Source organism: Eptesicus fuscus, chromosome 22 (assembly GCF_027574615.1).
Source record: "Eptesicus fuscus isolate TK198812 chromosome 22, DD_ASM_mEF_20220401, whole genome shotgun sequence".
NCBI lineage: Eukaryota > Metazoa > Chordata > Mammalia > Chiroptera > Vespertilionidae > Eptesicus > Eptesicus fuscus.
Window position 1 is genome coordinate 43,866,487 of NC_072494.1, and position 27,725 is coordinate 43,894,211.

General features: G+C 63.1%; 1 protein-coding gene across 2 annotated transcripts in view; it reads right to left on the reverse strand.

Moving 5' to 3' along the window:
- NOS1AP (nitric oxide synthase 1 adaptor protein) overlaps positions 1 to 25,394 on the reverse strand; it is a 112,775-nt gene extending 87,381 nt beyond the window's left edge. For both annotated transcript variants that reach the window (XM_008153086.3, XM_008153085.3), the window contains exon 1: positions 25,070 to 25,394. In XM_008153086.3, the coding sequence (XP_008151308.2) occupies positions 25,070 to 25,174 (105 nt within the window). In that variant the 5' untranslated portion in view covers positions 25,175 to 25,394. The remainder of the gene's footprint in view (positions 1 to 25,069) is intronic.
- Between the last annotated feature and the right edge of the window lie 2,331 nt (positions 25,395 to 27,725).

Consider the following 27,725-nt stretch of genomic DNA (forward strand, 5'->3'; position numbering starts at 1 on the left):
TCACAATGCGCGCTCTCACAATGCGCTCTGTCACAATGCGCTCTGTCACAATGCGCGCTCTCACAATGCGCGCTCTCACAATGCGCGCTCTCACAATGCGCGCTCTCACAATGCGCTCTGTCACAATGCGCGCTCTCACAATGCGCGCTCTCACAATGCGCGCTCTCACAATGCGCTCTGTCACAATGCGCGCTCTCACAATGCGCGCTCTCACAATGCGCGCTCTCACAATGCGCGCTCTCACAATGCGCTCTCTCACAATGCGCGCTCTCACAATGCGCTCTGTCACAATGCGCTCTGTCACAATGCGCGCTCTCACAATGCGCGCTCTCACAATGCGCGCTCTCACAATGCGCGCTCTCACAATGCGCGCTCTTACAATGCGCTCTCTCACAATGCGCGCTGTCACAATGCGCGCTGTCACAATGCGCTCTCTCACAATGCGCGCTCTCACAATGCGCGCTCTCACAATGCGCGCTCTCACAATGCGCTCTCTCACAATGCGCGCTCTCACAATGCGCGCTCTCACAATGCGCGCTCTCACAATGCGCGCTCTCACAATGTGCGCTCTTACAATGCGCTCTCTCACAATGCGCGCTCTCACAATGTGCTCTGTCACAATGCGCGCTGTCACAATGCGCGCTCTCACAATGCGCGCTCTCACAATGCGCGCTGACACAATGCGCGCTCTCACAATGCGCTCTCTCACAATGCGCGCTCTCACAATGTGCGCTCTTACAATGCGCTCTCTCACAACGCGCACTGTCTCTCTGAGGGCAACAAAGCGGACTGGCTGTGAACAGACCTGGCGGCCAAGCTGGTCTCTGGGGCCCCTCCCACTCACAGTGGTCCCCTCCCGCCTCCCAGCACACTGCGCCCAGCCCTCCCCTTGTCACTCCCCGCGGCTCCCCCCACTCCCCGCGGCTCCCCCCACCCTCCCGCAGCTCCCGCGGCTCCCCCCACCCTCCCGCAGCTCCCCCCACCCTTCCCGCGGCTCCCCCCACCCTCCCCGCGGCTCCCCCCAGCCTCCCGCGGCTCCCCCCACCCTCCCCGCGGCTCCCCCCAGCCTCCCGCGGCTCCCTCCACCCTCCCGCGGCTCCCCCCAGCCTCCCGCGGCTCCCTCCACCCTCCCGAGGCTCCCCCCAGCCTCCCGCGGCTCCCCGAACTCCCCACAGTTCCCTGAACTCCCCACAGGATTCACCCCCTTCCCCACACGCCTGACTAAGGGGACTTGAGTGCCAGCAGAAGCCCTCGCTCCCTGGCTGGCCAGATGGCACACGAGCCTTCAGGGCGTCGCATGAAACCCAAAGTCCTCAGAGGCTCCCTGGCCACCAGTTGTCCTCACTGGGAGTCGGATCAGTAGCAGGATGCCCGGGGACAGGGGTTCTTTTAAGAGCCTGCCAATCACGCATGGACGCCTCCATCCGCTGTGTCCAGGGCCTGCGGTGGGAATGTCAGAGCCTGGACCATAGACTCTTGGGGAGGGAGCGGGTGGAGGGGAAGGACCTGGGCTTGGGTCACCTCTGGGCTGGGCTCCGGGTCTGGGTTCTGGTTCTGCCCACAGCGGCACCGTGAGGGGGAGTGGCACAGAGCCTGCACCGGAGGCACCGACTTCTCCTCCCGCTCTGGTCCTCACACGCTGGGGCTCCCGCCGCCGCAGAGCTGTGGGCTGTGTGTCTGATTCCTGGGCTCCGTGTCCCCTAACCGGGCGCAGCCTGGACCCAAGCACCCAGCGCAAGGCCTGGGCTGTCAGATGTTTAACTGGTGGCAGCTCTTCCATGTGTGCGGTGTGGGGGGAGCCACGGGGAGCGGGGGGAGTCGTGGAGAGCGGGGGGAGTCGTGGAGAATGGGGGGAGCCACGGGGAGCGGGGGGAGTCGTGGAGAGCGGGGGGAGTCGTGGAGAATGGGGGGAGCCACGGGGAGCGGGGGGAGTCGTGGAGAGCGGGGGGAGTCGTGGAGAGCGGGGGGAGTCCTGGAGAGCGGGGGGAGTCCTGGAGAGCGGGGGGAGTCCTGGAGAGCGGGGGGAGTCGTGGAGAGCGGGGGGCGGGCGGGGGGAGGAGCCCGTGGGGAGAGTGGGGGGAGCCGCGGTGGTTCAGCCAGAACCGGGAGATGTTATCCAGCTGTTACCACCCAGGCAGCCCGGCCTCCCGCCCCCACCATTACCAGCTGCCTGACCCCCACCAGGGGCCCCGGCCAGCCCTAACGTTCTCTCCACTGCAGACATCGCGATGATTTTCAGACACAGTAACCGGGGAAGCTAAGGAACAGGAAGTCTGACAATTAAGTCACAGCAACAATTTCTGTCACCAAAAGGTGGGAGGAAAGGGGTCAGACGAGCCACAAGGACAAAGGCCCGTCGGCAGGAAGAGCCTGCAGTGGCCAGGGAGGGAGGCAGAGAGCAGGGAGCCAGTTCCTGGGGGAGACGGGACAGGCGTGAGCCGGGAGGTTCCTCCTCGGTCTCTCGGGCCACGGCCGGCTCGGCTGCAGTGTGACAGGACACGGCCGTGCAAAGGCACGCCCTCTGCTCAGGGCCGCTCGGCGGCTGGGGGAAGGTGAGGCCACGACACGGGTGCTGTGCTTCCAAGCCAATGCTCTGAGGTACGAGATGACGGAGTCAGACGGTTCAGCCGGCAGCCCAGACCCAGCGCCGTCCCGGGGAGCCGTCCCGGGGAGCTCCCTGCGTGGTGCCCCCTCTCCACAGTCCCTGTGTCCCCGTTCCAAAGCACAATCCACAGCGAGCCCCAGGCACCGTCCCTGGAGCAGGAGGCCTCGCGTGCCTCCCACGTGCACAGCCTGACGGGCTGTCTGCTCCGGCCCTCACACGGCTGGCGGGGCACTGCCCCTCCCCCAGAGCCAAGGAGGAAACAGACAACCAGGCCACGTCCGCTCCCAGCCAGCGACCACACAGGGCACACGTCCCAGCGGGGACCTCTGTCCGCCCGTCACGCCTGCAGCCAGGATGGCCAAGAGGCAGCGGGGTGGTTGCTGGCACTCATCTGCGCCGCGGCCGCTGCGAAGCACGCCGCCCGCACGGGGACGCTCCTGGCTCCTGACCGCCAGGCTCTCGCAGGGAGCGGGCAGGGGGGGCCGCTGACCGCCAGGAAGCACGTGGATGCGGTCTCGAGGACCAGCTATCCGGTGCCTGGAGCATCCCCATCTCAGCCCCGGAAGGAAGTTCCACATCGCGGGAACCAGTCCTGGGCCAGCCCCTCGGCTGGTGGCCCTGGGTGCATGCCCCTCCCTCCACCTGGTGGCCTCGCCTGCGACAGGCGACTCCTGACTTCCCGGCGGCAGGGGTGGGCGGCCCTGCCAGCAGCACACGCTCCCTGTGGTGACAGCAAAGGGAGGGAGAGCAAGACTAGCCCCTCGGGACGTCCCAGGCAGAAGCCCAGCCAGGCCCCTCCCGACAGAGTTCCAGGGACACACTGGACACGGGCACTCAGCCACCACCTCCTCCCCGCCGACTGCCCAGGACAGATCGGGCTGGAGAATGGCGTCTGCTCGGCGTCACGGAAACATCAGCAGCTGGTTTCTGTTAAAGTCCAAGTGCCCATCGCCACAGCCTTATCCTCCTGGGCCGCTCTTCCCACATTTACAAACCGAGCCACAGGAAAGCACCCTCGCCCCGCACGGACACCGACCCGCCAGCCTCCTCGGTGCGGGCAGGCGTCCTCACTCTTCCCAGACCCCAGGGCACTTCTGCTCAAAGGCAGCTGAGCCCTGGCCGGTTTGGCTCAGTGGATGGAGAGTCAGCCTGCGGACTGAAGGGTCCGGGTTCGATTCCAGTCGGGGCACATGCCCAGGTTGCGGGCTCGATCCCCAGTAGGGGGTGTGCAGGAGGCAGCCGATCAATGGTTCTCTCTCATCACTGATGTTTCTATCTCTCTCTCCCTCTCCCTTCCTCTCTGAAATCAATAAAAAAATATTTTTTTAAAGTAAAAAAAAGCCCTAACCGGTTTGGCTCAGTGGACAGAGCGTCGGCCTGCGGACTGAAGGGTCTCAGGTTTGATTCCAGTCAAGGGCATGTACCTTCGTTGCAGGCACATACCCAGTAGGGGGTGTGCAGGAGGCTGCTGATCGATGTTTCTCTCTCATCGATGTTTCTAACTCTCTATCTCTCTCCCTTCCTCTCTATAAAAAAATCAATTATATATATTTTAAAAAGGCAGCTGAGAGGTAATTAAAGAAAAAGGCACAAAACAGTCCTCTTATGGTTCTTTCACCAACGTGTCTCCTCCAACTCTGGCAAATGGCCGGGCATCACGTTCCCCAGGCCTCGGCCCACAGAACAGGATGGGCCAGGCCGAGAGCAGGGGCGACAGTGCCCCCCGGCACGCGGGCGGCCCCACCCAGGCCCCTCTGGTTACAGGCCAGGCTCTCCGTAAGGACGAGGCCGCCTTTCTTCCGTGTCCAGCCCAGGGCTGTGCCGCGGGGGAGGGTCATAATTTAAGACTTGGTAGAATCAGCACCATAAACTGTAAGTCTATCACATGAAGGGCCCCACGCGGTGGGCATGGTGCATGCTGTGTCCTGCCCGAGTCACCTCTCGGACCGTTCCCCCTGCCTGGGCCGCACCCGACCACTCGCTCCAGCCGCAGCACGACACTCCCCGAAGGCTGCAGCTCCAGTGATGTCACCTCACAGCCCGACTGGCCGCAGGGCTCCCGCTCGCTCACAGGGCAGCTTTCCCCGGACTCCGACCTCAGGACCCCACTGTGCTGTGCGCCGGGTCACACTCCACAGCCCCCGCCCTGCGACAGTCACACACACGGAGCTCGAGAGGAAACAGTCTGGGAATAATTTTATTAATGTGGGCGTTCCCACCTCAAAAGAAACCAATGTATAATATTCCATTTTGTGGGAAAATTTAAGCAGCATGGACAGATCAAACGGCACGTGGCCCACGACACGCACCAAGTCCGGGTGGGAAGAGGCCTTGGCCGATCTAGAAAGCAGGGCTGCCTCTGCGTCATCGCTGGTCTCGGAAGGCAGCTGCCCTCCCCGAGCCCCACAGAGGTCGGTGTGTCCCGCCACCCACGTGCTGCGCGCAGGCCGCAGATGGAGACAGTGATTGCCGGGCACAAAGAAACCTGCCTGCCCCTCCGCACAGACCTGCCGGGCCTGGGGGAGGTAGAAGGCAAACGCCAGCTCCCCAGAGAGCAGGGGCCCCCTCGCGGTCACAGCCACGGGCCGGGCTGCGGACCACTCTTCCCGTCCCCCAGCCCGGAAGCCCCCCAGGACGAGGGAGAGAGCGAGGACGTCCTCTCCCGGCCCTGGGAGCGTGTCCTTCCCCGCGCAGAGGAAGGTCAAACACCTTGGCAGACGCTCGGCCTGCGCACTGTCCCCGGGGCCTGCGGCCTGACCGCCCCGCCAGCTGTCACTCAGCCGGCGGCCGCGGCCACTGCCACCGAGGACGTAAAACTAGAGCCACCCGCTGTCTGAGAGCTAACGCACACGTGGACAGACCGCGCTCCAACGAGATCCGTGCTGGGCTCACGGCGGGCTGGGTCACGCCCGGGAGGGGCGCGGAGGCACAGGGCACTCTGAGCTCCGTGGCAGCTCCGGGGAGACCGGATGGGGCGGGCAGCTGCCGGGCTGGCACCTGAGCGCGGCCAGAGCGAGGCTCGGCCTTCTGGCTGCTCAGACATGCGCGTCCTCGCCTGCGACCTAAGGGTTTGCGGAGCAAACTGTGACCAGGTTTCCAGGGCAGCTTGGTGGATGGTGGGGGGGGAGGGGCAAGATGCCAGCCCAGTGAGAGGTGAGAAGGACCAGAACCAGAGCCACAAAACCTGAGAGGCAGTCATCAGATGCAGCCAATCAGAGGGAGACTTCCTCTGACCGTACATCCCTCCCACTCCTCCCCCCTCGCACGGCCACTGAGCCGCTATGGCTCACTCCTGGGTTGTTTAATTAGCACAAATGCAAGTCTCGACGGCTGTCACCTGTGCTTTATCCCATTTAATTGAATTCCTAAGGCGTCCTAACTGAATTCATTTTCTCTCCCCGTTGGAATAAGTCCAATTTTCTGACAATGTCTTTCCGTCCTTCCCTCCTCTCTGTCCCGCTCATCTGACCTCAGCTCACGGGGCAGGAACCAGATTGACTCTGTTCCGCTTCACTCGCTGGACGCCATCTACTCCCAGCCACGAAGTAAGACGAGAGGAGCCACCAGCCTGGGCTTCCTGTGGCTGAGGAGCACGGGGCAGTGAGGAAACGCTGGGACGTGGAGGGAGCGCCTCCTCCGTGCACAGAGGCCACAGACTCCTCGTGGTGTCAACCAAACGCTCAGGACCAGCCACAGCAGGATGCTAGTAACACGCGTCACCAGAAGCTAAGCCTGAACAGGCTAATCTCTCACAAAAAGACATAGAAGAAGCATCAATAACTTACACTGCTGCCAGGTTACAAAAAGGGAGAGATTATTCCAAAATCGAGTCCATACAAAATGTCGCACTTTCAGAACAATGACCCAGGGAATGCTAGGACGCCATGTCAGACTTTCAGGGAAAACTACAGCCGCCCCCGCGCTGGCCCAGTGGGAGCGGGCGGTGGAGCCCGCCAGAACCGGTTCTTTCCGAGGAAGCGTGGCTGCGGCTGACAAGGTCCGGGAGCGAGAGGTCTATGTGGCACGTGAGGATTAACAAACGCAGGGCGCCAGGGAGCAAGGCTGCCTTCGCAACCAGTTCCGTCAGCGTCTGAGCTCAGGCGGCGAGAACACAGCGCCAGGGGCAGCAGTGAGCACGCTGGGGAAGGTCGAGGCAAACGGCGCCAGCGCTGAACTCAGAGCGGAGGCCGGGGACCCGGGTCTCGGCCAGCGTGTGACGTCATGACATCCCGGCCACTCCTATCGCTGGGTCTTGTTGACATCAACGTTTCAACCTGGAGCCGAGTCTAAGGCGGCCACAGAGGAAACGCAGGAAAGGCCCGGCGGAGAGAACAGCCAAAGCAAACAGGAGCCGCCGGGCAGGAGAGCGGGGACGGCGAGAGGAGAGCTGGCCAGGAAGCAGGCCGCACGGGACGGCGTCCGGGACCTGCGTCCGGCCCGGGGGCGTCGGTGTGGACGCGACGCTCCGGTCCAGGCCCGTCCTCCAGAGCATCTTCCCGCGTCCGCTTCAGAGCACCTCACTCACCAGACCCCGCCGTGGCTCCCACGAGCTGAGACGCTGAACAACTATTGGAATGAGAACCACGGCCCTGCTCGCCCCTCACCGGACGGTTCTGTCCAAAGGCGAGTCTCTGTGTCCCCGACCCTGGAGCTCCTGCTTCCCTCCACCAAGGCCACGTGGCTCGGCTCCGATGGAGGCGGGGAGAGGACTGCCTGCGCCGTCCACCCTGATCTCCCCGAAGTCAGTCTCCCCTCAGGCTGTCCCCAGGACCCCTGCCTGGAGCCACGGGTGTCCCCCCGCTCGCCAGGGCGCTCCACCTTCCCCGAGTCCCAGGCGTCACTTTCCACTGAAGGAGCAGCCCTCGGGGCGCTGCGCCCGGGACCCGGCCATCAGGGCGCACGGCCTGCCCTCGCAGGGACGTTCCTTCACTCCGCCAGCCCTGCACGCACACCCTGGGGCCAGCGTGAGGACACACACGTGCCACTGCCACCGAATTCGATTTCTCCGTGGTCACGAAGGACGACACGGGGCAGCTGCCCGTTTCCAAAGTATTTTCCCACGTTCCTCACCCGGTGCCGGTAATGATCCCACAACACGAGCCGTCAGCACTGCGGCCCGTTTCCCCGGTGAGGCCGAGGGCACCGCCCAGCCGCCCGCAGGTGCACAGGGCAGCGCGAGGAGCTGAGGCCGGCCCCGGGGCTGGCGCGGAGCCCGGGCGCCCCTGAAAGGGCTGTGCCCCCGAGGCTGGACGGCAGCTAAGTCACCTCAATCCACCCCCAGGGAGGCGTCCCCCAGGGACACGGTCCTCGGGGCCCGCCCGCTTACAGTCTGTCGCCACGAGAAGTCGCAGTGCCATCATGAAGACCCTAAGGTCTCCCCGGGCACCCGCCGTCCCACTGGGCCTGCCCTGTCAGAATCAGCGCCTGTGATGGAGGTACCTGCACTGAGAGCCCGCCCCTCCGACCAAGGCCTTTTGCACCTGCACACTGAGCACAGAGCAAGCATCAGACAGTCAATCAAATACAAAGGCACGCACACCTATCGCCACTGACCCCGCAGCGGTCTGAGGAGAAACCCTCGGCTGCAGAACACCCGGAAATTAGGGAGGCACTTCCGCTTCACTCACGGCTCACGGGTCCTCCTGGGTCTCACTCCCTTTCTCTGCAGAAAGACGGACGGGGCTCAATGTGCAGATGCGAACCTGCCCATCAAAGAAAGCTTCGTCTGCGAGGCCCGCGTGCGTCCTGAGAAGCAGCGTCACTTTTAAACCCCTGGTCCCTGAGCAGAGCCTTGGCGAGCCGGGCGTGTGCAGGGGCGGGGCGCACGCACGGAGCCCACGTGGCACGGCCTCGGAGCTGACCGTGGAGTCCGGGCCAGACGTGGACTGGACCACCTCGCGAAGGCCCTCCGCCTGCTCGGTGAGAGGGGAGCGCTGATGGCCACCGCCCGCACCGGCGCAGCCCAGAGAGCGGCACACCAGCCGGCCGCCCTCCGGCTCTCGGGAGGGGGCGCCGCCTGAGAAGCAGAGCGGGAGGGGGACCTCTGACCGGCGGAGCGCGGCTGCTGAGCAGTGAGTGCCCACGATTCCGCTGGAGAAATAAAAACTCACTCAACACCCATCTGATAAAAGCAGCGTGGCCTGGAAGGAAGGAAGACCTGGGTTCGAATCCTGCCGAGACCCTGGACCAGACCTGCAGCAAGAGACCTGCCGCCTCCAGGCTGCTGCCCTCAGCGCCGCCGCCAGCAGCCACGTGCAGCCCGGGCCAGGCCTCCTGGGCGCAGCAGGGGCTGCTCTGTGCTGCAGGCCACGACGGCGAGAAGGCAGACAGGTCTAGCCAGCGTCTTCCTGGAACACCTCCCCTGGCGCAGCGCAGCCGGCAAGGAGCGGCTCTGTTAAGCCCAGGGAACGTGTGGAGCACGCTCGTTACTGGGGTGATTTGGAATGTCTGTGGGAAGCACACGTCAAACCACAGGCAGGGCCTGCGTGGCCCTCCGTCCAGCTGCATCACGCGGCCCCTGGGCCCGCGGGTCATGAGGGGGAGACGGAGCTGCAGGGGCCGGAGCAGGGCCGGGCGGTGCCCTGGCCGCTAGGAGCGGCTGGGTGCATTGCTTTCAGGGCAGTGAGTGTCTGCTCCGGGCCAATGACCGAGCAGGTGGATGACAGCGCCGCCCCACCCCGCGTCCCGGGCCGCGTGAGGGCCAGCAGGGGTGTGCGTCCGGCGGGAAGGACCGTGCACTTTGCCCGGGAGCAGAGCTGGGGACAGCCCAGAGGGCGTGTCTGAGCTGCGCCGACCGGACAAACAGAAGCAGACGTGGGAAGAGAGGCCGCGCAGGCAGGAGGCGGGCGCGGGAGGGCACGCGTGTGCCTGCGGCAGGGACGGGGCCTGAGCAGGCGGGGTCTGTGCTGCGGGCCGTGAGCAGCAAGGACGCCTGAAAACGAGGGCCCATGGCTGGAGCCCGCGGCCTCGGGGCGGGGAGGCGGCCCGGGAAACAGCTATCGCGCCGTCACGGCCGCGGCAGGGCGCGGAGAAAGGCGGGACGCGGAGGGCGATGGTCAGGTGACCGCTCCTGCGGCGCTTCACGCAGCCAGCGCGCTGCGGAACGGGGACAGCACAGACAAAGGCCCGGCGGGGGACCCGCCACCGCAGATGACGAGAACATTCACAAAAGCCGGCACTTTCGGCTCCTTCCACTCTGGCGAGCCCTGCGCAGAGGGAAGGGAAAAAGCAAGCCGGGCCACCAGGCCAAACAGGAGTCCCTGAGACTGGGAAATCGTCAGAACCCACCCGTCCGTGACTAAGCAGCCAGCGCACGGACCAGCTGACAGGAAGCCCGGCCGCCCTGGCTCCGGAGCGCCGCTCTCCCGTGTGACTGGTTCCTTCCGAGAACACAGGAGGTGGGAGCTGAAGGCAGAGCACAACTGTCCCCGCACAGCTCGCAGGCTGCGCTCGTCTGTTAAGTCACCTGACAAACAGCAGGAGTCAGTCTCTACGCTGTAACTAAAGAGAAAAGAGAAAGAATAAAAAGATAATGGGAAACGGGAAAATCTACCCCCTTTAAAGATAGGAGATTACAAATAACTTCAGTTTGGAACGTAAACACTTTCTGAGGAGTTTTCATTCAGGGATATTGGGTAATGAAGAAGATGGTCAATATTTAAGATAACACTGAATATTCTTTTCTGGTATGGCGACCTTCTTGTAAGTATGTACAAGGAATGACTATTGCATGGTTAGAAGGAAATCAAAGAACAGATAGTTGAGTGGACTGGACTAACAAGTCAACTGAGTATGTCCCAAAAGACCATGAACAATAATAAGAGCCCAGAACACCAGATGCCGCGGAAATAAAGTGTGGGTGAAGCCCGCTGCAGCCGGCGGGGAGCGAGGGCCCCCCGGCGGACCCACCCATCACTGCTCTCCCTCCGAGCGACCTGAAGCGCTAGCTCCCCTGGGGCCCGGCTGCCTCCTCTGGCTGCTCCCACGGGGAGATGACCTGCTCCGAGGTTTTCTTAAAAAGGAACCGCGTGCGGGTCCAGCTACAGCATCTCCACCTCCCCAAATGCCGCTGACGGCGAGTTACCAGCCAGCTCCTCAGGGACTTGTCACATCAGACAAGTGGCTCTCAGCTGGGGTCCTAGGACCCCGGGAACCTCCGCCCAGGCCCACGGGCCCTGAGGCGACCTGTGAGGGCCTGTTCACGCGCAGCTTGCGGAGGAGAGAGCGCTGGGTTTCCTGGGTCCACGACTCAAAAGAACGTAGCATCGCTCAGCAAGAGCTCTGGCTGGTCCCAATGAACACCGCCCCCCCCCCCCAGCTTAACCCCGCTCCCCACACGCAGCAACGCTCAGCATCCACGGAGCAAACGGGAAAACATCCATCGGCTAACACATCTACGCAAGACGCGCGGTCACTCGTAGGTAGGGCTCTGCCTGCACGGGCTAACCACGCAGGCGGAGCGCACGCTGTCGTAACTGAAAGTCAAAGGCACTGAGCGACGGCTATCCGTCCTCCGGACAAACACTGAGAAGGACCGCGGGATGGGCGGGGCCCAGAAGGCACGAGAAAGGTGCCCCGCTGGTGTGGGGAAAGAAAGCAGAGGCACGTGGGCCGTCAGTCCTCGGGTGGCGAGAGGCCCTGGTTGCTAAGGCCCGTGTTCACACACACACATGCACACACACACGTGTGCCCCACAGGCAGCCTTCCCTGCACAGAACCTTCCGGAAGGGCTGGAAGGATGCTCCCAGGCCCCTCAGGAGGACAGGCCCTCGCACTGCAGCCTCCAAGGTGAGTTCAGGCACCAGCCCCTTCTAGTCCAGGCGCTCCAGGGGCCCACAGGCCTGAGCGGCCAGGAGGAGGGGCCAGCACCCTGGCGAGGGCAGCAGGGGCCCCCGACATCCCCTCCAGCGGAAAGGATGGCACGAGGCCGGAGTCCTACCCCCTGCCAGAGGAAGAGCAGTCACGGTGCGTTTCCCGGCGAGAACTCATCCGTTAAAACGAGTCGCTACCCAGGAGCGGGCACCACATCAGACACAGGCGGCGGCGGCAGCCCACGCGCATCTAGTCCGCGCCCACACCCACCAGATCACAAGGGCGCGTGGGACCTGCGGGATCCGGGGCCGGCGATGCAGACAGCAAAACGCAGCTCCCGGCCCGGGAGGCGCAGGCCAGCGCTTCCTGATCCTGGATTCCGCCCTCGAACTGCAAGTGCTGTCCACGGGCGCCCGCCCCGCCGCTCCCTGGGCCGTGGCCCCATCTTCACACGCGGGCCCGGACCTGAAAAACGAGCCGGTGTCCCTTGGACCCAGACACTGGGACAAAGGCTGCCCTTGTCCCAAAGCGGCACACCCGCTCCCCTCCAAGCCCGCAGGACGACCCGCTCACGGCAAGCTGTGGGAAGGAAGGGTCTGGGGGCGGGGGCCTCTGACCGGCCCCCGATACTGTGTCCCTCAGACGGCCTGTCCTCCCTGCCCACGGTCCAGGTGCCCCCTCTGAATCTATCATATTCAACTACCAAACATCTGAGCCTCGTGTAACGCCAAAAGAAATTTGACAGAGATGGCCTCGAAGTGTCCAAGGATCTGCCAGGGCTCCTGGCGCAGGCAGGCCAGGGACGGCCGCAGCTCCGCTCAGACGCTCAGGGGCCTTCGTGAGGCCGCCGTCCGTCAGCGAGACTGGCTGGGGAGCCCGCAGGCGTGGCTGGGCCGGTGCGCCGAGGCTCTCACCGGCTCGGGCTGCAGGGAAGAACGGATGAGCAGGAGGCCGTGTCTGACCCTGCACGCACAGCCAGCCTTTCGCTGCAGCAGAGTCTGCGAAACCAACAGCCCAGCGGAGGTTAGAGTCAAAGGAGCTGTGAGCAGGTGGAGGCTCAGGGGACCATCGCGTCCGGGATGCCACTAGGGCCACTCCCAGCCACGCCCACTTTCGCAGCTTCTGCTCTCAGCAGAGGACCACGCACCGGCTGGGAGGAGGTTGGGAGGAGGCTGGAGGCTGCAGACGGACAGCAGGCACGTTAGCAGCTGGGCTGCAGAGGGAGCCTCCCAGCCTCCGCAGAACCAAGTCCCGAGAGACCCCAGGCGGCCAGCTCCACTGCCCAGTGCAGGCGGCGGCTTCGCATCAGGAGGTTCCAGTGTCTCCTCCACGCGGCGGCGTGCGGCGCAAGGGAGACCAGGCCCACGCAGACCTGCGCCCTCACCACCAGCACGCCGGCCAGCACCTGGGGCCCAGGGAACCCCGCCTGGCGCCGCCCACACCTGCACCCAGGACCTTGCAGGCCGCTGTCTTGCCCAAGGTCACAGCCCTGAAGCTCAGCCTGGCGCCGGGCTTGCCCTCGAGCTCAGGGAGTGCTCACCCTGGTAACCGGCTCCCAGCCCCCTCCCCACCTCAGCACATACCCAGGAGCGCCTGCCGAGGGGCCCGGCACCAGTGGGGCTCTGGAGTCCAGGGACACCACCTTCCCCCAGCCAAGGGAGGGCGTGACCCTGAGTCTGGTCCGGCGGCCCTGTCTGTGCGTGGAGACAAAAATAACTCTCAAATAAAGGGCCTGAGGTCACACCGTCATTAAACGCGGCTGAGAAGCTGCAAAAGCAAACAGTGGGTGTGAGGGAGGCGAGACAAGAAAGCCGCCCTGACAGTGGCCTCTGGCCTCAAGGAGCCACTTTCCCGAGGCAGCACGCTCCCGTGGTCTCCCTGTGACCCACGGCCCAGGCCCCACGGGGGGCGGGGGGCAGTGGGGAGCCTCCTGCACTGTGCCTTCTCCTCAGGAGGCCTTGCCTACATTTAGGGCCCACAATGCACAGCATTTAGTGTGTTCAGCCCCGGGCCGGGTGGTGACTCGGGTGCAGCCAGCAGAGCTGCCGAGCCCGCACAGGGGCAGTCGTGAGCAGGTCCGGGTGGACACGCCTGGTTTCAGAACCCTTTCCTGGCCTCTCAATGCAAACCCCCGAGAGGGAGGGCGAGGGAGGGCGCTCCATGGGGGGTGTTGGGATGTGTAACGGCCACAGGCCAGAGGTGCGGGGCGTCCACCCGCATGGGGACCGCTGCCCCGGGAAGCCAAAGCGCCCCACCACACGTGCGTGGTGGCGCCCTGCCGGCGGTTTGTTTGCCCGGAGCCCTCAGTCCCGTGGGCGCTCTCCCGCCTGGAGGACGGATAGTCCCCGATGTTTGTCTCGGCTATATTTCTTCTTCATTTTAAAACGTTCCCTACTTTTCAGGCATCTATTAGGTTTATTTTTCCTATATTTCTTCTAGTTTAGTTTTTACTTCTAAAATAATTTCTTTAGAGTCTTTCCTGAATTCTGTTACTTTGTTTCAGAATTTCCATAATCCTAATTTCCTCTTTCATGTCTTACATCATTTTAAATATTTTGGCTCATTTACGAACTGTTACATTGTATCTGCGGCCGGTCTGTCTGTGACATGTTTCTGGCCACCCGCCGCCCGGGGAGGGGATTCTGCTTCTGTCCTCGTTCTCATGGAAACGCCAGTGGAGTCGACCTTGATGTTTGTTCTCAATTCTTATGTGGACTTGTTTCCCTGAGTTTGTAAAAGGACGCATTGCCACCTTCCCCATTCCCCGTTGTTTTCATCTAAATTAGGAACATGGGCCGTGCCCTCTGCCCCTTGAACCTGAACCGGCTCTTCCTGCTGGCTCTCCGGCTGCATTTGGGCTCCAGTCCTAGCACATCGGGGAGAGCTCTCAGGGCCGGGACAGCCCGAGGCCGCGCACCCCGTCTCTCGTGGCCCCTGCTCCCCGCGCTCCCTGGGACCTGTAGTCTCTGGCTCTCCTCCTGCAGGTCCGCCCTGAGCCCGATGTGTCTCCATGGAAACGGCAGCTGCTGGTGCTGGGGTCCCAGCTGCGTGGGGCTTGTGCGGGTGTCTGGTCACCAAATCCTGTCAGGTGTTGTCCATGCGTTTTTAATTTTTTATAGGAATTGCCACAGATCCAATAATTATACTGCTGCCATTTTTCTAGAGTTTGGGTATCATCTTTTTATTTTCACTGAAATAGGGCAAATTGATGACAGACTTTTCAGAACTTTCTTTTTATTCCCACGGAGCAGGAAAAGGTGTCCATATTTGAGAGCAGAAGACAGTAATGAGTTAAGTTCTGCTTTTGTGCGTTAGGAGCGGCTGAGGGAGGAAGAGCAGTCCCTCCTCCACATGCCCACGCGTGAGGCAGGCGCCTCTGTTCGCCCGCCCGGGCCAGCAGTGTGGGCGTCAGCAGCCGGGAGGAGGCTCCCGGGGCGGGCTGGTCTGCAGGAGCCGTGGAGAATGTTCCCTGAGGTTCGGGCTCTGGCAGCTCCGCCCTCCCCCCGCGGAGACCACGGCACGTCCGGCCGCGCTCCAGGCTCTGGGGTGGCCTCCCGGGGAGCACCGAGCCGCAGGCCGTCCGGAGGTGAGGGTGACCGCTGCCCACCGGCGCAGGCAATGCTGCCCGCCTTCTCCCTCCAGAGGCGACTCAGCGCCTCAGCGTGTGCCTCGAGGGTCGGTAATGACAACGCCACGAAGGAGGAAACGAAGAGCCACAAAGGCATCGGCATGGCACCTGACGCCCGGGCCCCGAGGACGGCCTCGCGGACCGCCTGCCTGGGCTCCCGGCGCCACAGGCGCCCACGAGCAGCCACTGTGCGGGCCGCGGCCGAGCGGCAGAAGTACAGCTCAGCCGCCCCGAGGCCGGCTCCGAGCCAGGCGCACAGACGCTGAGAGATACACCAGCGGCTCGAGGGAGAAGAGCCAGAGTGGGGAGATGGGGGAGAAACTCGTCTGGATGGGCTGAGCCTCCGGAGACAGGGTGGGCTCGGCGTGCGGGGCCTCAGGCCGCTCGCTGTCAGGGAAGGAAATTAGCCCACACCCTGGCAACCGTCGGCATCTTGGGGGGGAGCTGCCGGGAGCCGGAGGCATCCAACACCACATTCCGAGCCCCGGAGGCTCTCCCCGGCAGAGCCCAGCAGGGGGTGAGGACAGTCACTGCCAGGAGGCCGGGAGCACGGACGGAGAGCCCAGGGACGCAGAGGAAGTGCTGCCCAATCGCCCACGTGACCGACCGGCCGCGGACCGGCACGCGGTGGCAGTGCCAGGACCCCGCTGGCGTGCCCATGCCAGGCGACTCCCCAGCAGAGGCTGGGCCGAGGCAGGGACGCCCCATGGCGCCCACTCGGCCCTGTTCTCACCTCACCGAGCGCCTCATTCTCACCCCTTTAGCCACACAGACCTTAACTTGCCCCGTTTCCTCAGCCTGATAATGTGCGTCCCACACGCGGAGGCAGAGTGAGCTCTCAGACTGCTCCCCGCGGGGCATCAGGACTCGGGCGGAAAGGGCACAAGGATGCACAGCCCGGACAGACACGGGGCGCAGGCCCCCCCCCCGCCCCGCCCCCGGCCCCGCCCCAGACGCTGAGGCGCGGGATGGCGCCTAACGCTGCGTCTGTGGCCGCAGCAGCTCCCTCACGCGTTCCTGGAAGAGAAGACTAGTCCCCGGGCTTTCTGCTCTGTGCTCCCACAGCGCCCGGAGCACGCGTGGGCCGCCTCGCCCCCTCCAGGCCCTCTCCACGCAGCGTCGCCGTCCGGCTCAGGGCCCGCACCGGGACGGGAGCCCTGTGCATACGTGTCATTTAATGGCTATCTGAAACACGCCTGTGCGCACACACAGTAAGTGCACCTCCTACAGACGTGTATGTCCTGCCTTGGACACGCGTGTCTCCCACTGTCCCCGGAAGCCGTCCCGCTCTCCAGCCTGGTCCCTTCCTCCCGCGTCACTTCTCCTGCGGCTCTGATCCCCCCGACGCTGAGTAACCACAGCCCCATACACCCCCTCCCACCACAGCCAGCAGCAGCCTCTCCGCCCGCACGCCCCTCCCCCTCCCGGCTCGGCCCCTGGCGTGCACCCCGAGAAGCCCGCGCCCCCAGAAGCCCGTGCCCGCAGGCAGCTGAGAGGGGAGCACGGCCGCCGCAGAGAGACACCGGCTCTGGCCCCGCCGGTCCCAGCCCCTCCCGGGAGTGGGCTCGCAGTGGCCTTGGACCCTCCTTTCTCCTGGGCTGTGCCACCCTCAGTGAGGTGGCGGGAGACGGAAGTCTAAAAACGCCCGCACGTAGTTGATGCTCAGCACGTAATGTAGCCACGTCTCCCAGCTCGCCGCCTTCCTCCAGCCCCTCTGCCCGTCTCCGCCCGCACAGGAGCCGCATCGGGGCAGCGGTGAGAGGAGACTCCGGGGCACGCGGCAGGGACGCGGGCAGCGCCGTGGCGGCTGAGGGAGCCCGGGGTGCGGTCCTGAGGCCGCCCGCTCTGCCCAGCGACACCGGCTGGCCTGGCCCTGTTCCCACCCGAGCCCTCACGCTGCTCCTTGAGTTGAGATTTTTTGTTTGTTTTTTCACAGTTGGAAAAACACAGCTAATGTTTTTCACTTTTATTTTATTTTTCCCATCACCGTTTATTTATGCCCTCTATGCCCTCTTCCACCCACCCCCTCCCCCCATCACCACACTGTTGTTCAGGCCCAGGAGTTCTCTCTTTTCTTTCCTGTTTTGCTCAGTCCCTTCACACACCCCCAACACCTCCCTCCCCGCCCAACATACTCCCACGCCCTCCCCCACCAGAGCCGTCCGCCTGCTCTCTGAGTCGGCTGGTGGTTCAGCTTGTCCATTAGATTCCACACGAGTGAGGTCATGTGACACTTGTCCTTCTCTCACGGACTTATTCACTTAGCAGAATGCTCTCCAGGTCCCTCCCGTTGCCTCAAGTGGTACATTTTCTTCTTTTTCACAGCTGCACAGTATTCCCTGCTGTAAACGGACCCCAGCATTTTCATCCACTCGTCGACTGGGCTGCTTCCAGATCTTGACTGTGGTACATTGCGCTGCTATGTACATGGGTGCATGCATTCTTTTGAATTAGCGTTTGGATTTCTTCAGATAAATTCTCAGAAATGGAATCACTGGGTCACAATAAGCAACGCGTGAACACCGTTTGCAGAAAGATGGAGCAGACACGCTTCTCCCCATTCCTCCTGGCGGCAGCTACCAGAACCTCCAGGCCCTGTGTACGGAACACGCGTAAGACGGACAGACGGAGAGGAGGCGGCAGACACCAGGGACCCCAGCACCCAAAGGACAGCATGATCCTTGAGTTCCCCGGGTTTCCTCCAGACCCCAGGCTGGTTGCTGGAGAAGCCGCGACCCAGAGACACCAGCAGACACACACACACACACACACACACACACACACATACACACACACACACACACGTCTCCAGAAAAGCCTGCTTCTTCCCGCCGAAGGCCGGGGAAGGGCGGTCTCGCCGGGCAGAAAACTCACAAATGGCAGCTCTCACTTCAGCCAAAGCCAGAGAAAGCAACGTGTCCCGCCCGTCCCCGGGCAGCCAGCTCCACCGGACGCTGCCCTCGCCAGGCGGTGGGGGTCCCCCCTCCTTCCTGGGGAGTCTCAGCAGGCTGAGGGGGCAGGGGCAGCCTCCCTCCCTGGCACAGGCGCCCGCCTCCTGGCGGTGTCAGAGGCGGTCCAGCAGCGAGGCAGAGCCCACATGAGCCACAGGACACACGCCTGCCCCCCGAGAGGGGTCAGCCGAGGCCACAAACCATCCAGACCCCCGCGGCCCCTGGCAGGGCAGCTCCCCGGCCCCGCCCAGCTCACTGGGAGGCTCTACCTAGGACAGAGACTTAATTAAGATCCAGTCTCCCAACACAGCACCCAAACGGTGAAGGCACCCGCCCTTCCAGGAACAGGAGAACGCCCCCTGAACGAGAAAGGACACCCACACGCCGTGAGCGACAGCGTGAGCGCCGCCAGGCCTCTGAAGCCGCCTTCACCAAACACAGCACCGGACGCAGCCCAACCCGAGCCCCGCGCCCGCCCGCCACGGCTCTCAAACCCGGGCCAGGGCCCGCGTCCCGTGGCCGGCTGGGGGGTGGCCCCCTTCAGTGCCCAGGGCTCTGACGGACCCGGTGCAAGAGCAGCGGCTCCGCCGATCACAGAAGTTGTGGGGACCCCTCATCTGAGGGCGCTGCAAGGTTCTTGGCTGCAGGAGGAAAAGGCTGCGTTAAGTGACCTTGAAGCAAAAGGTAGTTCCCATCGTAGTTAAAAATGAAAGTTTCGACCATATTTAGACCTGGGTGCCAAGGGCATGGGGTGCGACGGCTGCCGAGCGTAAGGGCAGGCCAGGCGCAGGCCCGGGGCGGCGGGAATGGAGCGCATGGGTCCCGTGTGTGTGCGGGGAAGGCAGGCGGCGAGTGAACACACTGTCCCTCAGCCCGTGGAGACAGTCACCCTCCTTCGGTCAGAAAAGAAAATGCTCTCCTGTGCGCGCTTCCCACCCAGAGACCCCGCCTGCCAGGGAAGGGCTGCGCTGGGAACGAAGGTGGACCATGGCCTCCCTCCGGAGGGGGACTCTGAGCCAGGGGCCGGGGGTGCGTGGGCAGGAGGGGTGGGAGGGAGCCAGCCAGGAACAGCCCCGTTAGGAAGCAGCGTCTCTCCCGCCCAGTCCCTGCTGCCGAATCCAATGCCTCATCCCCACGAGGTGGCCCGGCGAGGTGGCCCGGCGAGGTGGCCCGGCGCGGTGGCCCGGCGAGGTGGCCCGGCGAGGTGGCCCGGCGCGGTGGCCCGGCGAGGTGGCCCGGCGCGGTGGCCCGGCGAGGTGGCCCGGCGCAGTGGCCCGGCGCGGTGGCCCGGCGAGGTGGCCCGGCGCGATGCAGCCGGCTGCTGCTCCCCTTAGAACAGGAGGCAGAGCCTGGGTCCACCGCCTTGGATAGAGCGCTTGCCCATCCCACACAACCTAGAAAGATGGGCCTCAGTCTCCTCCTCTGCAACATGGGCGACGCCTCCTCATGGCCACTGCAAGGTTAAATCGCTAACACGCGGAGAGTGCCGGCTCTCAGAAGGCACTGCCCAGCTGTTCCTGTGAGTGCCCGGCACACGGCCAGGTCTACTGGGGCCTGTCCGGCCGTGAATGTGCCAGTCACCCCGCCGTCCCAGGCAGCAGCTTCCCATCCGGGAGGCTCAGGGCGGAGCCCTCACTCAGCCGCACGGTCCCGGGTTCTCCCGGCGGGACGGGCTGCGAGGGGAACGCAGCAGGAAGCACTGGTCCCTCCCGGGGGGGGGGGGCGTTCCCTGGGCGCAGGGCTGGCTGGCAGGGCCCTGGCACGTGGTGCTGAGAGCCAGCTGCTGCCCTGCCTAGGAGGAGACACGATGCTGATATAAAAACTGAAAGGGAAACGCAGGCGTCACAGTCTTCATTAATCCCACGACGCAAGACTCCTTCTGCCTAAAGAAACGTCTGCCGCGAAGTCCGAGGAAGAGGGTGCAGAGCGACAACGCACGTGCTTACGATGCTGGCGGTTAACCCTGACGGGACTGGAGGGCTGGGGCACCCCCTGTTCCTTCCCAAGGAGGCTGACAGCTATTTTAGGCCCACAAAGTAGTCACGCTGTCTGATTTGCAACTTTAGGAATCGGAGTAATTCTACGGCCAGATCTTTAGCCAGGCGTGTAACGTGGGCCTCTGACTCCTAAGGAGCAGAGCGTCATGGCTCCAGGATGGAAACGTAGACCGCGATTCGCGGGACTAACAACAACGATGTGCGCAGCCGGCTCTGGCCAGGCCCTGTGCTGGGTACGCACACGCGTGACTCGCTCGCCGCTGCGGCGGTGACAGGCGTGTCCTCTCAGCACACGTGGGATGCTAAGGAGGGTGTAAGTCACTCGCCAAGGCCACGCAGCAAATGAGGACAGTGGGTTTGAACCCAGACACAGTTTAGCTCCCGGATCCATGCTATGCTGTGCTGTCAACCATATTCATGCCATAACAACTATAACACAGCAAATAAAAGACATGAAGCTATAAATTAGGGGTGAAAGGTGGCATTCGTTGTTTTTCACTGGTAACATGGCAGGATTGATCTACTCCTGAAATTGGCCATTCACTCATTCATTCATTCATTCATTCACAAATGGTCCTAGCCACTGCATTGCACGGCTCAACATGCTGTGATATTCCATCTATATTCAGGAAGAATGTCTTCCTGGAACTCTGCCTGGGGGAAGTAGGTGGCATTCAGGTGGAGCGGGTGCCTCCTGGATCCCAGGGGAGTCCCTCAGGCCCCTGGGTCCGGAACAGCGCAGGCCTAAAGCCAGGGAAGCGCGGGGAGGAGCCTGGGGCTGAGGCACCTCCCACTCCGGGCAACACGGGAGGGCCCTGGCAGTCCTTGTAGGGAGACTCTTGGAAGTTACACTCATTCACTCATTCATTCATTCATTCATTCACATTTCCTATATGCAAGAACAGCACTCAGCACCACAGAAGAGAGGGGGCAAAGTGACAGGGACCCTGACATGACAATGGGGGTGAAATCAGACGGGCAAGCAGCTCTAAGCCATAGCAGGTCTGTCAGTCCCTTCGACACAGAGAAGGGACTAGAGACATCACCTCCTCGTGACATGTGGACGGCCTGAGACGGCAGCGGGAGATGGCGGGGGGGGGGGGGGGGGACGCTGAGCACTCCTTTGGCCTGAAGCGCAGGTGGTGAGGGGGGTGTTCAAACAGAGACCTGAATCCCACACTCAGAATTTGGATCTTCCAGTGTTTTGAGTAGGAGAATAACAAGTCTATTTCAGGAAAATTAACAGGAAAAGTGTACACGATCAAGTGGAGGCCTTCAGCAGGTCCCCAGCAGTGTGACGGCCCCTCAGTGGCTGTGGGTGCTTTCAGACCCACTGTGGGCGAGGCCTCCCGCCGCCGACACCTACTGCTCTCAGGCTCCGGCCACCTGGACCCGATGGGAGGTCACCCTCAGAGCTGAGGCAGGTCCTCCCGGGACGCAGGAACCAGAGGGCAGAGCATGAACTCGGTGGCGCAGTGTGACTAAAGCCAGCTTCGCGCTACCGCTCACCCACGTGCGCTCTCGCAGAGGGAGCCTGACTCTCCCGTCAAGAAGCAAGAAGTGGTCCCCTTCTCCGGCCCTGGAACCCGAGCTGGCCGACGGCCTGCTGTGGCCCACAGGACCCTGGGTCGCCTGGAGGTCATCACTGCTCCAAACACCCCTCCGAAAGCAGCTGCCGGTGAGGGGCACCGTGCTGTGAGGAACCCAAGGGCCCAGGGGCAAGGGCGGCACGTGGACCAGCTGGGGCGGCCGGGCCCTCCAGCCCAGCCCTGCCGCAGCTGAACGCGGCCCGCCGATGACCCCGCCAGCGGTACCCGCCCCGCCGGAATTCCCGACCACGAGTCACCGGCAAATGGAACAGATGCCGTGGGGGCCACTGGGTCTGGAGGCCGCTTGCTGAGCAGCAGCAGGGAGCAGCCCGCCTGAGTGAGGGAGCCAGGAGGAGCCCTGCCCTGTTCCGATGCGGCGATGTGACCTTGTGCCCAGGACCGACCCTCGGACCTCACCTTCCTCCCTGCACAACGAGGAGGTTGTGCGAGGTGAGCTAAGGCGCTTTCCAGGCCGACAACCTGCACCCTGCGGCCTGTCCCCTGCGTGCGGGGTGCCAGCGCGGGCTGGCCGTGAGCGCTGAGTGCCGAGGTCGGCCAGAGGACCAGGCCGGGGCAGAGTGCTGCCGTGTGAGGAGCACCCCCGGCCACGCGTGAGGAGCACAGGGCTCGCTAGAGCTCGCCAAGCACCAGCTGTGACCATCACCTCCGCAGCAGGTCTGTGGCTCCAGCCACGTCCCTCTTTCCCACCCCCGTTGTTTTCATCTAAAAAAGGCAGATAACAGGAATAGTCCTGTTTCCACTGACGGACACTCTTCCGTGTGAAAGTCCGTGCAGACCCAGCCCACGCCGGACGGAGGCACGGCTGCTGCTGACACTCTGCTGAGCCTGGTGGTGGCCGTTGGGTGTCCCGCCGAGGTGAGCGGGGGCTGATGGCATGGCCACCAGGAAGGGGCCTGGGAGAGGCAGAGGCAGGCACCGAGGGCCACCCTCCCCCCCACCCCCACCACCACCCCACCCCACCCCCGTCAGCGAGCCCAGGCAGCGTCCCTCAGGGGCAGCTCCCAGCCCGGCACTCAGTACCCGACGCCCCGCTCTGGAGAGCCGTGTTCAGCCGGCCCAGCCCATCTCAGCGAGCCATGGGCGGGGAGTCCAAAGTCAAAGCTCCAGGTTTTGATCCTGGTGTGGCCGTGCACGTGGGGGAAGCACGCCGAGCCCGCAGCCTGGTTTACAGGACAAGAGGACCCCGCGCCAGGGAAGCAGCGAGGGCTGCGCGAAGTTCTGCAGGCAAAGCACCTGGGATTCTGCTTCATTAAGCACGGGGTTCAGTGACCTGCGCAGAACCTGACCCCATGCCCTTCACCCGGCCACGGCCTCCATCCCCGCGGAGCCTGGAAGCCAGCGGCACCCGGAAGTCAGCGGCACCCGCCAGTCACGCCTCCGCTTGCTCCTGCCAGCCTGCCAGCCCTGGGGGAAGGGCCTGGCGCGCTCACCAAGGGTACCTGGCCTGGCAGCAGCAACGCATTTCCATTTTACAGCTTGTGCTTTTCCAAAGCAAGCGAGGCTTTTAACCCTGGAGTCGGGGTGACTGTGGTTCCGCAGACGCCCTGGGGAGGGGTGGGAACAGCCAGGGGCACGTGGCACACAGCAGCTTCTGCTGGGGTCTGGGCTGACACGGTTTGAATACGCAGGTGGCCAGGACCAAGGATTGAAGCTGGGAATTAGGACCCAGCCCTCAAAGTCAGCCTGTCCTTCCCCCTCCACCCCATCCTGTGGAGGCAGCTATGTCCCCTGCCTGGTCTGTGTGGGAGCCCAGCCCTGACCCCCCTGATGGAGCTCCACTGGGAGGGAGCCCAGGAAGTCGCCACAGGAACTACATCACACCCCCAGACACCCCCAGAAAAGACGCCAGGGGAGGGAGGGCAAGGCCCAACAAGTTGGAGGCAAGCCTCAAGCCCAGTGCTTCCCAGTCTGGTCTCAGCCACCTGCATCACATCGCGTGGTGTGCTCATTAACGCCCACAATCCTGGGCTCCCCCAAGATTCATCAAATTAGAATTGGGGGTGCCAAGAAACAGACCTTCATCTGGTGATTCTTACACATGTTAGGTTTTGAGATCAAATGCAGACTGCGAGAAAAGAACAAAAAGGCTTAAAAACATTTTAAATTTTATCTCTCTTCTTACCCTCCTTCTTGCAAAATGGAGCGCTAGTGAACCAAACAAGACGAAGCCAAGTTCCCGGCGTACGCATGTCCAAGGAGATTAAGTCACTAAGACAGTGCTGGAAACTCGGACTTTAAAATGTAAAAACCTGCTCACCAAAGCAACAGGCCCAACAAAAATTACCCCAAACATCCCTCCGACCAAACAGACCTTCTCTGAGAGAAGCAAGGCCCTGGCCCAGCCCCACAGGGATTCGGTTCTGCCTTCCACGCAGGGCTTGAGGTCGGGCCGGGGTCCCTGCAACAGCCACGACCTTGGGGAAGGTTACTCAGGGGCAAAACGAGGCAGATTCCCAATCCACAGGCCTCCAAGAGACTCAGCATAGCTGCCTGCACAGGCCAGAGCCGCTCTGCGAGTCTCTCCAGTGGAAGGAGGCAGCCACCTGACGGTCTGACCCTCCACCTGCATCTGCACATCCTGAGGGGCACAGGGGTGCACATGGACAACACCAGCTGTCCAGGGAGGTGCTCCCCAGGTGAGGGCAAAGGAACCCCAGCTGTGATTCAGAAACCGGACTCCTCATTGAGAAGCACATCATGGCGGGCCAGGCTGGGGCGGGCCGGGGTGGGGCATTCACAGCTCAGGGGCCAGAACTGTGGCTCCCAGCCGCCCCTCCCCAAGGGCAGGTTGGGGCTCTGGCCCAGCCTGGGATTTCTAGTCTGCCCCTGACTTCACCCGCGCGGGTCCCCGCCAGCTGCTGAAACTTCACATTGTGCCACAAAACTAGCAAACCGCGTTCCCCTGCCCCTTCAACGCTGGCCCTTCAAAGCGGCGGCAAAGCAGGCGTCTGGGAAGTGGCTGAGAGCTGGGCCTGGGCGCCTAACCTGCCATTCGCAGGCAAGATCGTCCTCTGAAGACCTTCCTGAAAGCCCCTCTCCCCGGATCCGGCAGGTAAATAACCCCAGATCGTCCCCAACCCAGGCAGGACCAGGGCCCAGCTGTGCTCAGCCACCAGGGTGCCCTCCTCAGGATGAGGGTCGGGGAAGTAACTTCATCAGTTATGGGCCAGTGAGGACAGGGGTCTGCAGGGGGGAGGGGGAGGGCGGGGGTCTGCAGGGGGGAGGAGGAGGGAGGGAGGGGAAGGGGGAGGGGAGGGCGGGGCCTGCAGAGGGGAGGGGGAGGGCGGGGGTCTGCAGGGAGCGGGGAGCAATACTGCTCAAACTTTGCGGGTGCTCCACAATCCTGGGCAGGAGCCGCGGATTCCACAGAGAGAGGGGCCCCCTCCAGCAGAGAGGCCCGGCAGCCCCCAGGTCCAGGCTGGCCCAGGGTCCGGCGGTCGGCCCCGCCCCGGCGGCCCCGCCCTCACCTTGGCCTCGAAGCAGATGCCGTGCTGGAAGGCGTCCTCGTTGTGCAGGGGGATCCGCAGGTCGTGCCCGTCGTCCACAAGGTTGTACTTGGTCTTGCTGGGCATGGTGCCCGCGGCGCTGCGGACCGCGCAGGGGCGGCTGGGCGCGGGCCCCGCGGGCCCCGGGCGGGCTGGGCCGCAGTTCCTGCCGCGAGGAGGCCGGGCGGGAGCGGGCGGGCGGCGGGCGGGCGGGCGGCCGGGACCGGGAAGAAAAGGCAAAAGGCGGCGGCGGCGGCAGCGGCGAGAGCGCCTGTCACGGAGACGCCGGCTCAGCGCGGGCCGCTCCTCCTCCGGCCGCCGCGGCCCCGCCCCGCGCCGAGGCCCCGCCCACCTCCGCGAAGCCACGCCCCGCGCGTCAGCGGAGCAGGAGCGCCCCCTGCGGCCGGACCCGGGCCTCCCCCGCCGGCGCCGGGCGCAGGGCGCAGGGACCCCGGCCGGCCGGCCTTTGTTTCGGAGTCCAGGCGGGGAGACTGCCCGGCGGCAGCCCGCCTTGGGGTCGGTGTGGGGTCGCTGTCGGGTTTGGCAGGGATGGAGGGCGGTGTTTTCCGTTTTGTTCCCGTTTTACCGGGAAGGCCCGATGCCACCCAAACGTTAATTAATTCCGAGGCCCCGCTCTGGAGCCAGACTGCTGTGAGCAGCGGCCCCACAGCCTTTCCCTTCCCGGTGGACACCCTCGGGCCGTCCCTTCACGCCGCCTGCAGGGGCTGGAGCGCGTCCGCCTGTGGGCGAGGCCTGTTCGCTTCCCTCCGGTGCACGGACTTGCTCCCACGGAAGACGTGCCAACGAAGGGCCCGAGGGGGGATTAGGGGCCAGACCTTCGGTATCTGTCAAAAGCCCCTGCACAGGGCAGGTCGCTGTCCTCTCCACGGCTGAGGAGTGCTCCCCGAAGTCACCGAGACCCGTCGCCCCAGTCCACTGAGGTCACTGGTCAGCTCCCCAGGGCGCTCAGCGCCTGAAACCTGCCTCTGAGGCCTGGGCACCCGCCGGCCGGGCAGCCGCAACCCGCAACCCGGCCGCTTGTGGAGCGGTCCGGGGAGCTCCCAGAGAAACTGCTTCCAGAAGGCACGTCTTCCCACGCGTGTCCGTGATAACTGTGCATGAAAACGCACTCCTGCCATATCACATTTCTCATCCCGTCCTTTCCTGTAAATTGCCGACTCCCTCTTTACGGAAATCACCGGCCAAGGTGCAGCGTCTTCTGGGGTGACCCCTTCAATAAAAGCAAGCGGGGGCTGGGGCGGATGGGTCCCACGCGTCGTGCTGTACGGTTTTATTATATTCCTGAGTATTACAGGAGCCAAAAATGATGTGCACGGAGGAAATGCACCCGAGCCTTTTCACAGACGCAGCACCGGAGCCAGTCAGGCACGGCTGGCTCTGAATGTCAACGGGGTTTCATGTGCATCACAAGGCGCTCTCCACACCGGGGCCCAGGGAACCCAGCAGCTGAGGCAACACCCTGAGAGCTGCTTCCTTTACCGCTCACCCGCCCCCGGGAACCCAAAGTGTCCTCTGACTCCAAACAGCCTTTTTCTGGACCAACGTGGGTCCCCCTGGACTGGATTGCCACGACTTCTGATCTAAAGCTGTGTTACACAGTCTGCAGACCAGACACAAACAGCTGAGCCCCCAACGCATTTCAGGGTCTCATACAGAGACTACGACGTAGTAGACGCCCAGTAACTGGCAATGGAACCGAATGATGATAATAGCTGATAGTCACTGTGGTTCTCTGTGTTCTTAGCATCTTACAAGTATCATCTCAATTAATACTCACAATAACCCTAAGGTTAGCTCCATTCTTTTTTACATTGTTTTTAATCCTTACCCAAGGCTATGTTTTTACTGATTTTTAGAGAGAGAGGAAGAGAGAGTTTAGAAACATCGATGTGAGAGAGAAACATCAATCAGCTTCCTCCATGTGCACCCTGACTGGGGAGCAAACCCACAATCTAGGTAAGTGCCCTGACTGCAATCAAACCACTGAGCCATTGGCCAGGGCAGCTGAGCCGTTGTTTTAAGAAACTGAGGCCCAGGGGCATTCCATAACTTGCCCAGGGTCACACACTTGGGGAGCGAAATGAACTGGAATTCGAACCCAGCTCAGCCTAGAGGGGCTGCCCGAGGCCCAGGGTGCCACGAGGCTTCTTGCTGCAGCCGCGGTGCACCCCGACTCCGGACGGTGTGATCCAGGCGCGTGCTGCACTGAGTACGGTCATGCCGCGTCAGCTGGACGGAACCTTCCCGAGGAGACGCTGCTCTCTGCTGGGCCTCCGTCCGCCGCGATAGCCTCTGTGTTGTAAACTTGGTGTAACACGATTTTAATTTGATCAAAATGGGTTAATCTGCCAAAGCATACCATACTTCCTATGCTAAATTTTATTAAAACTTTGTGTTAAATTCAAAAATATCCTAAATCGCCGAAGGTGACATCTGGGAACTAGTCGGAACGGCGCAGGCGCAGAGCGCCCCCTGCTGGGAACAATGTGCATGCGGAGGCATTTCCTTTCCCAGCAGTGATTCCAATCTTGTTTTTGCACCTTTAAATGTAATTGATAATTTCACCCAAAGCATTTTCAAATCTATAAAAAACAAATCAAGTTTTATTTCTTTTTTA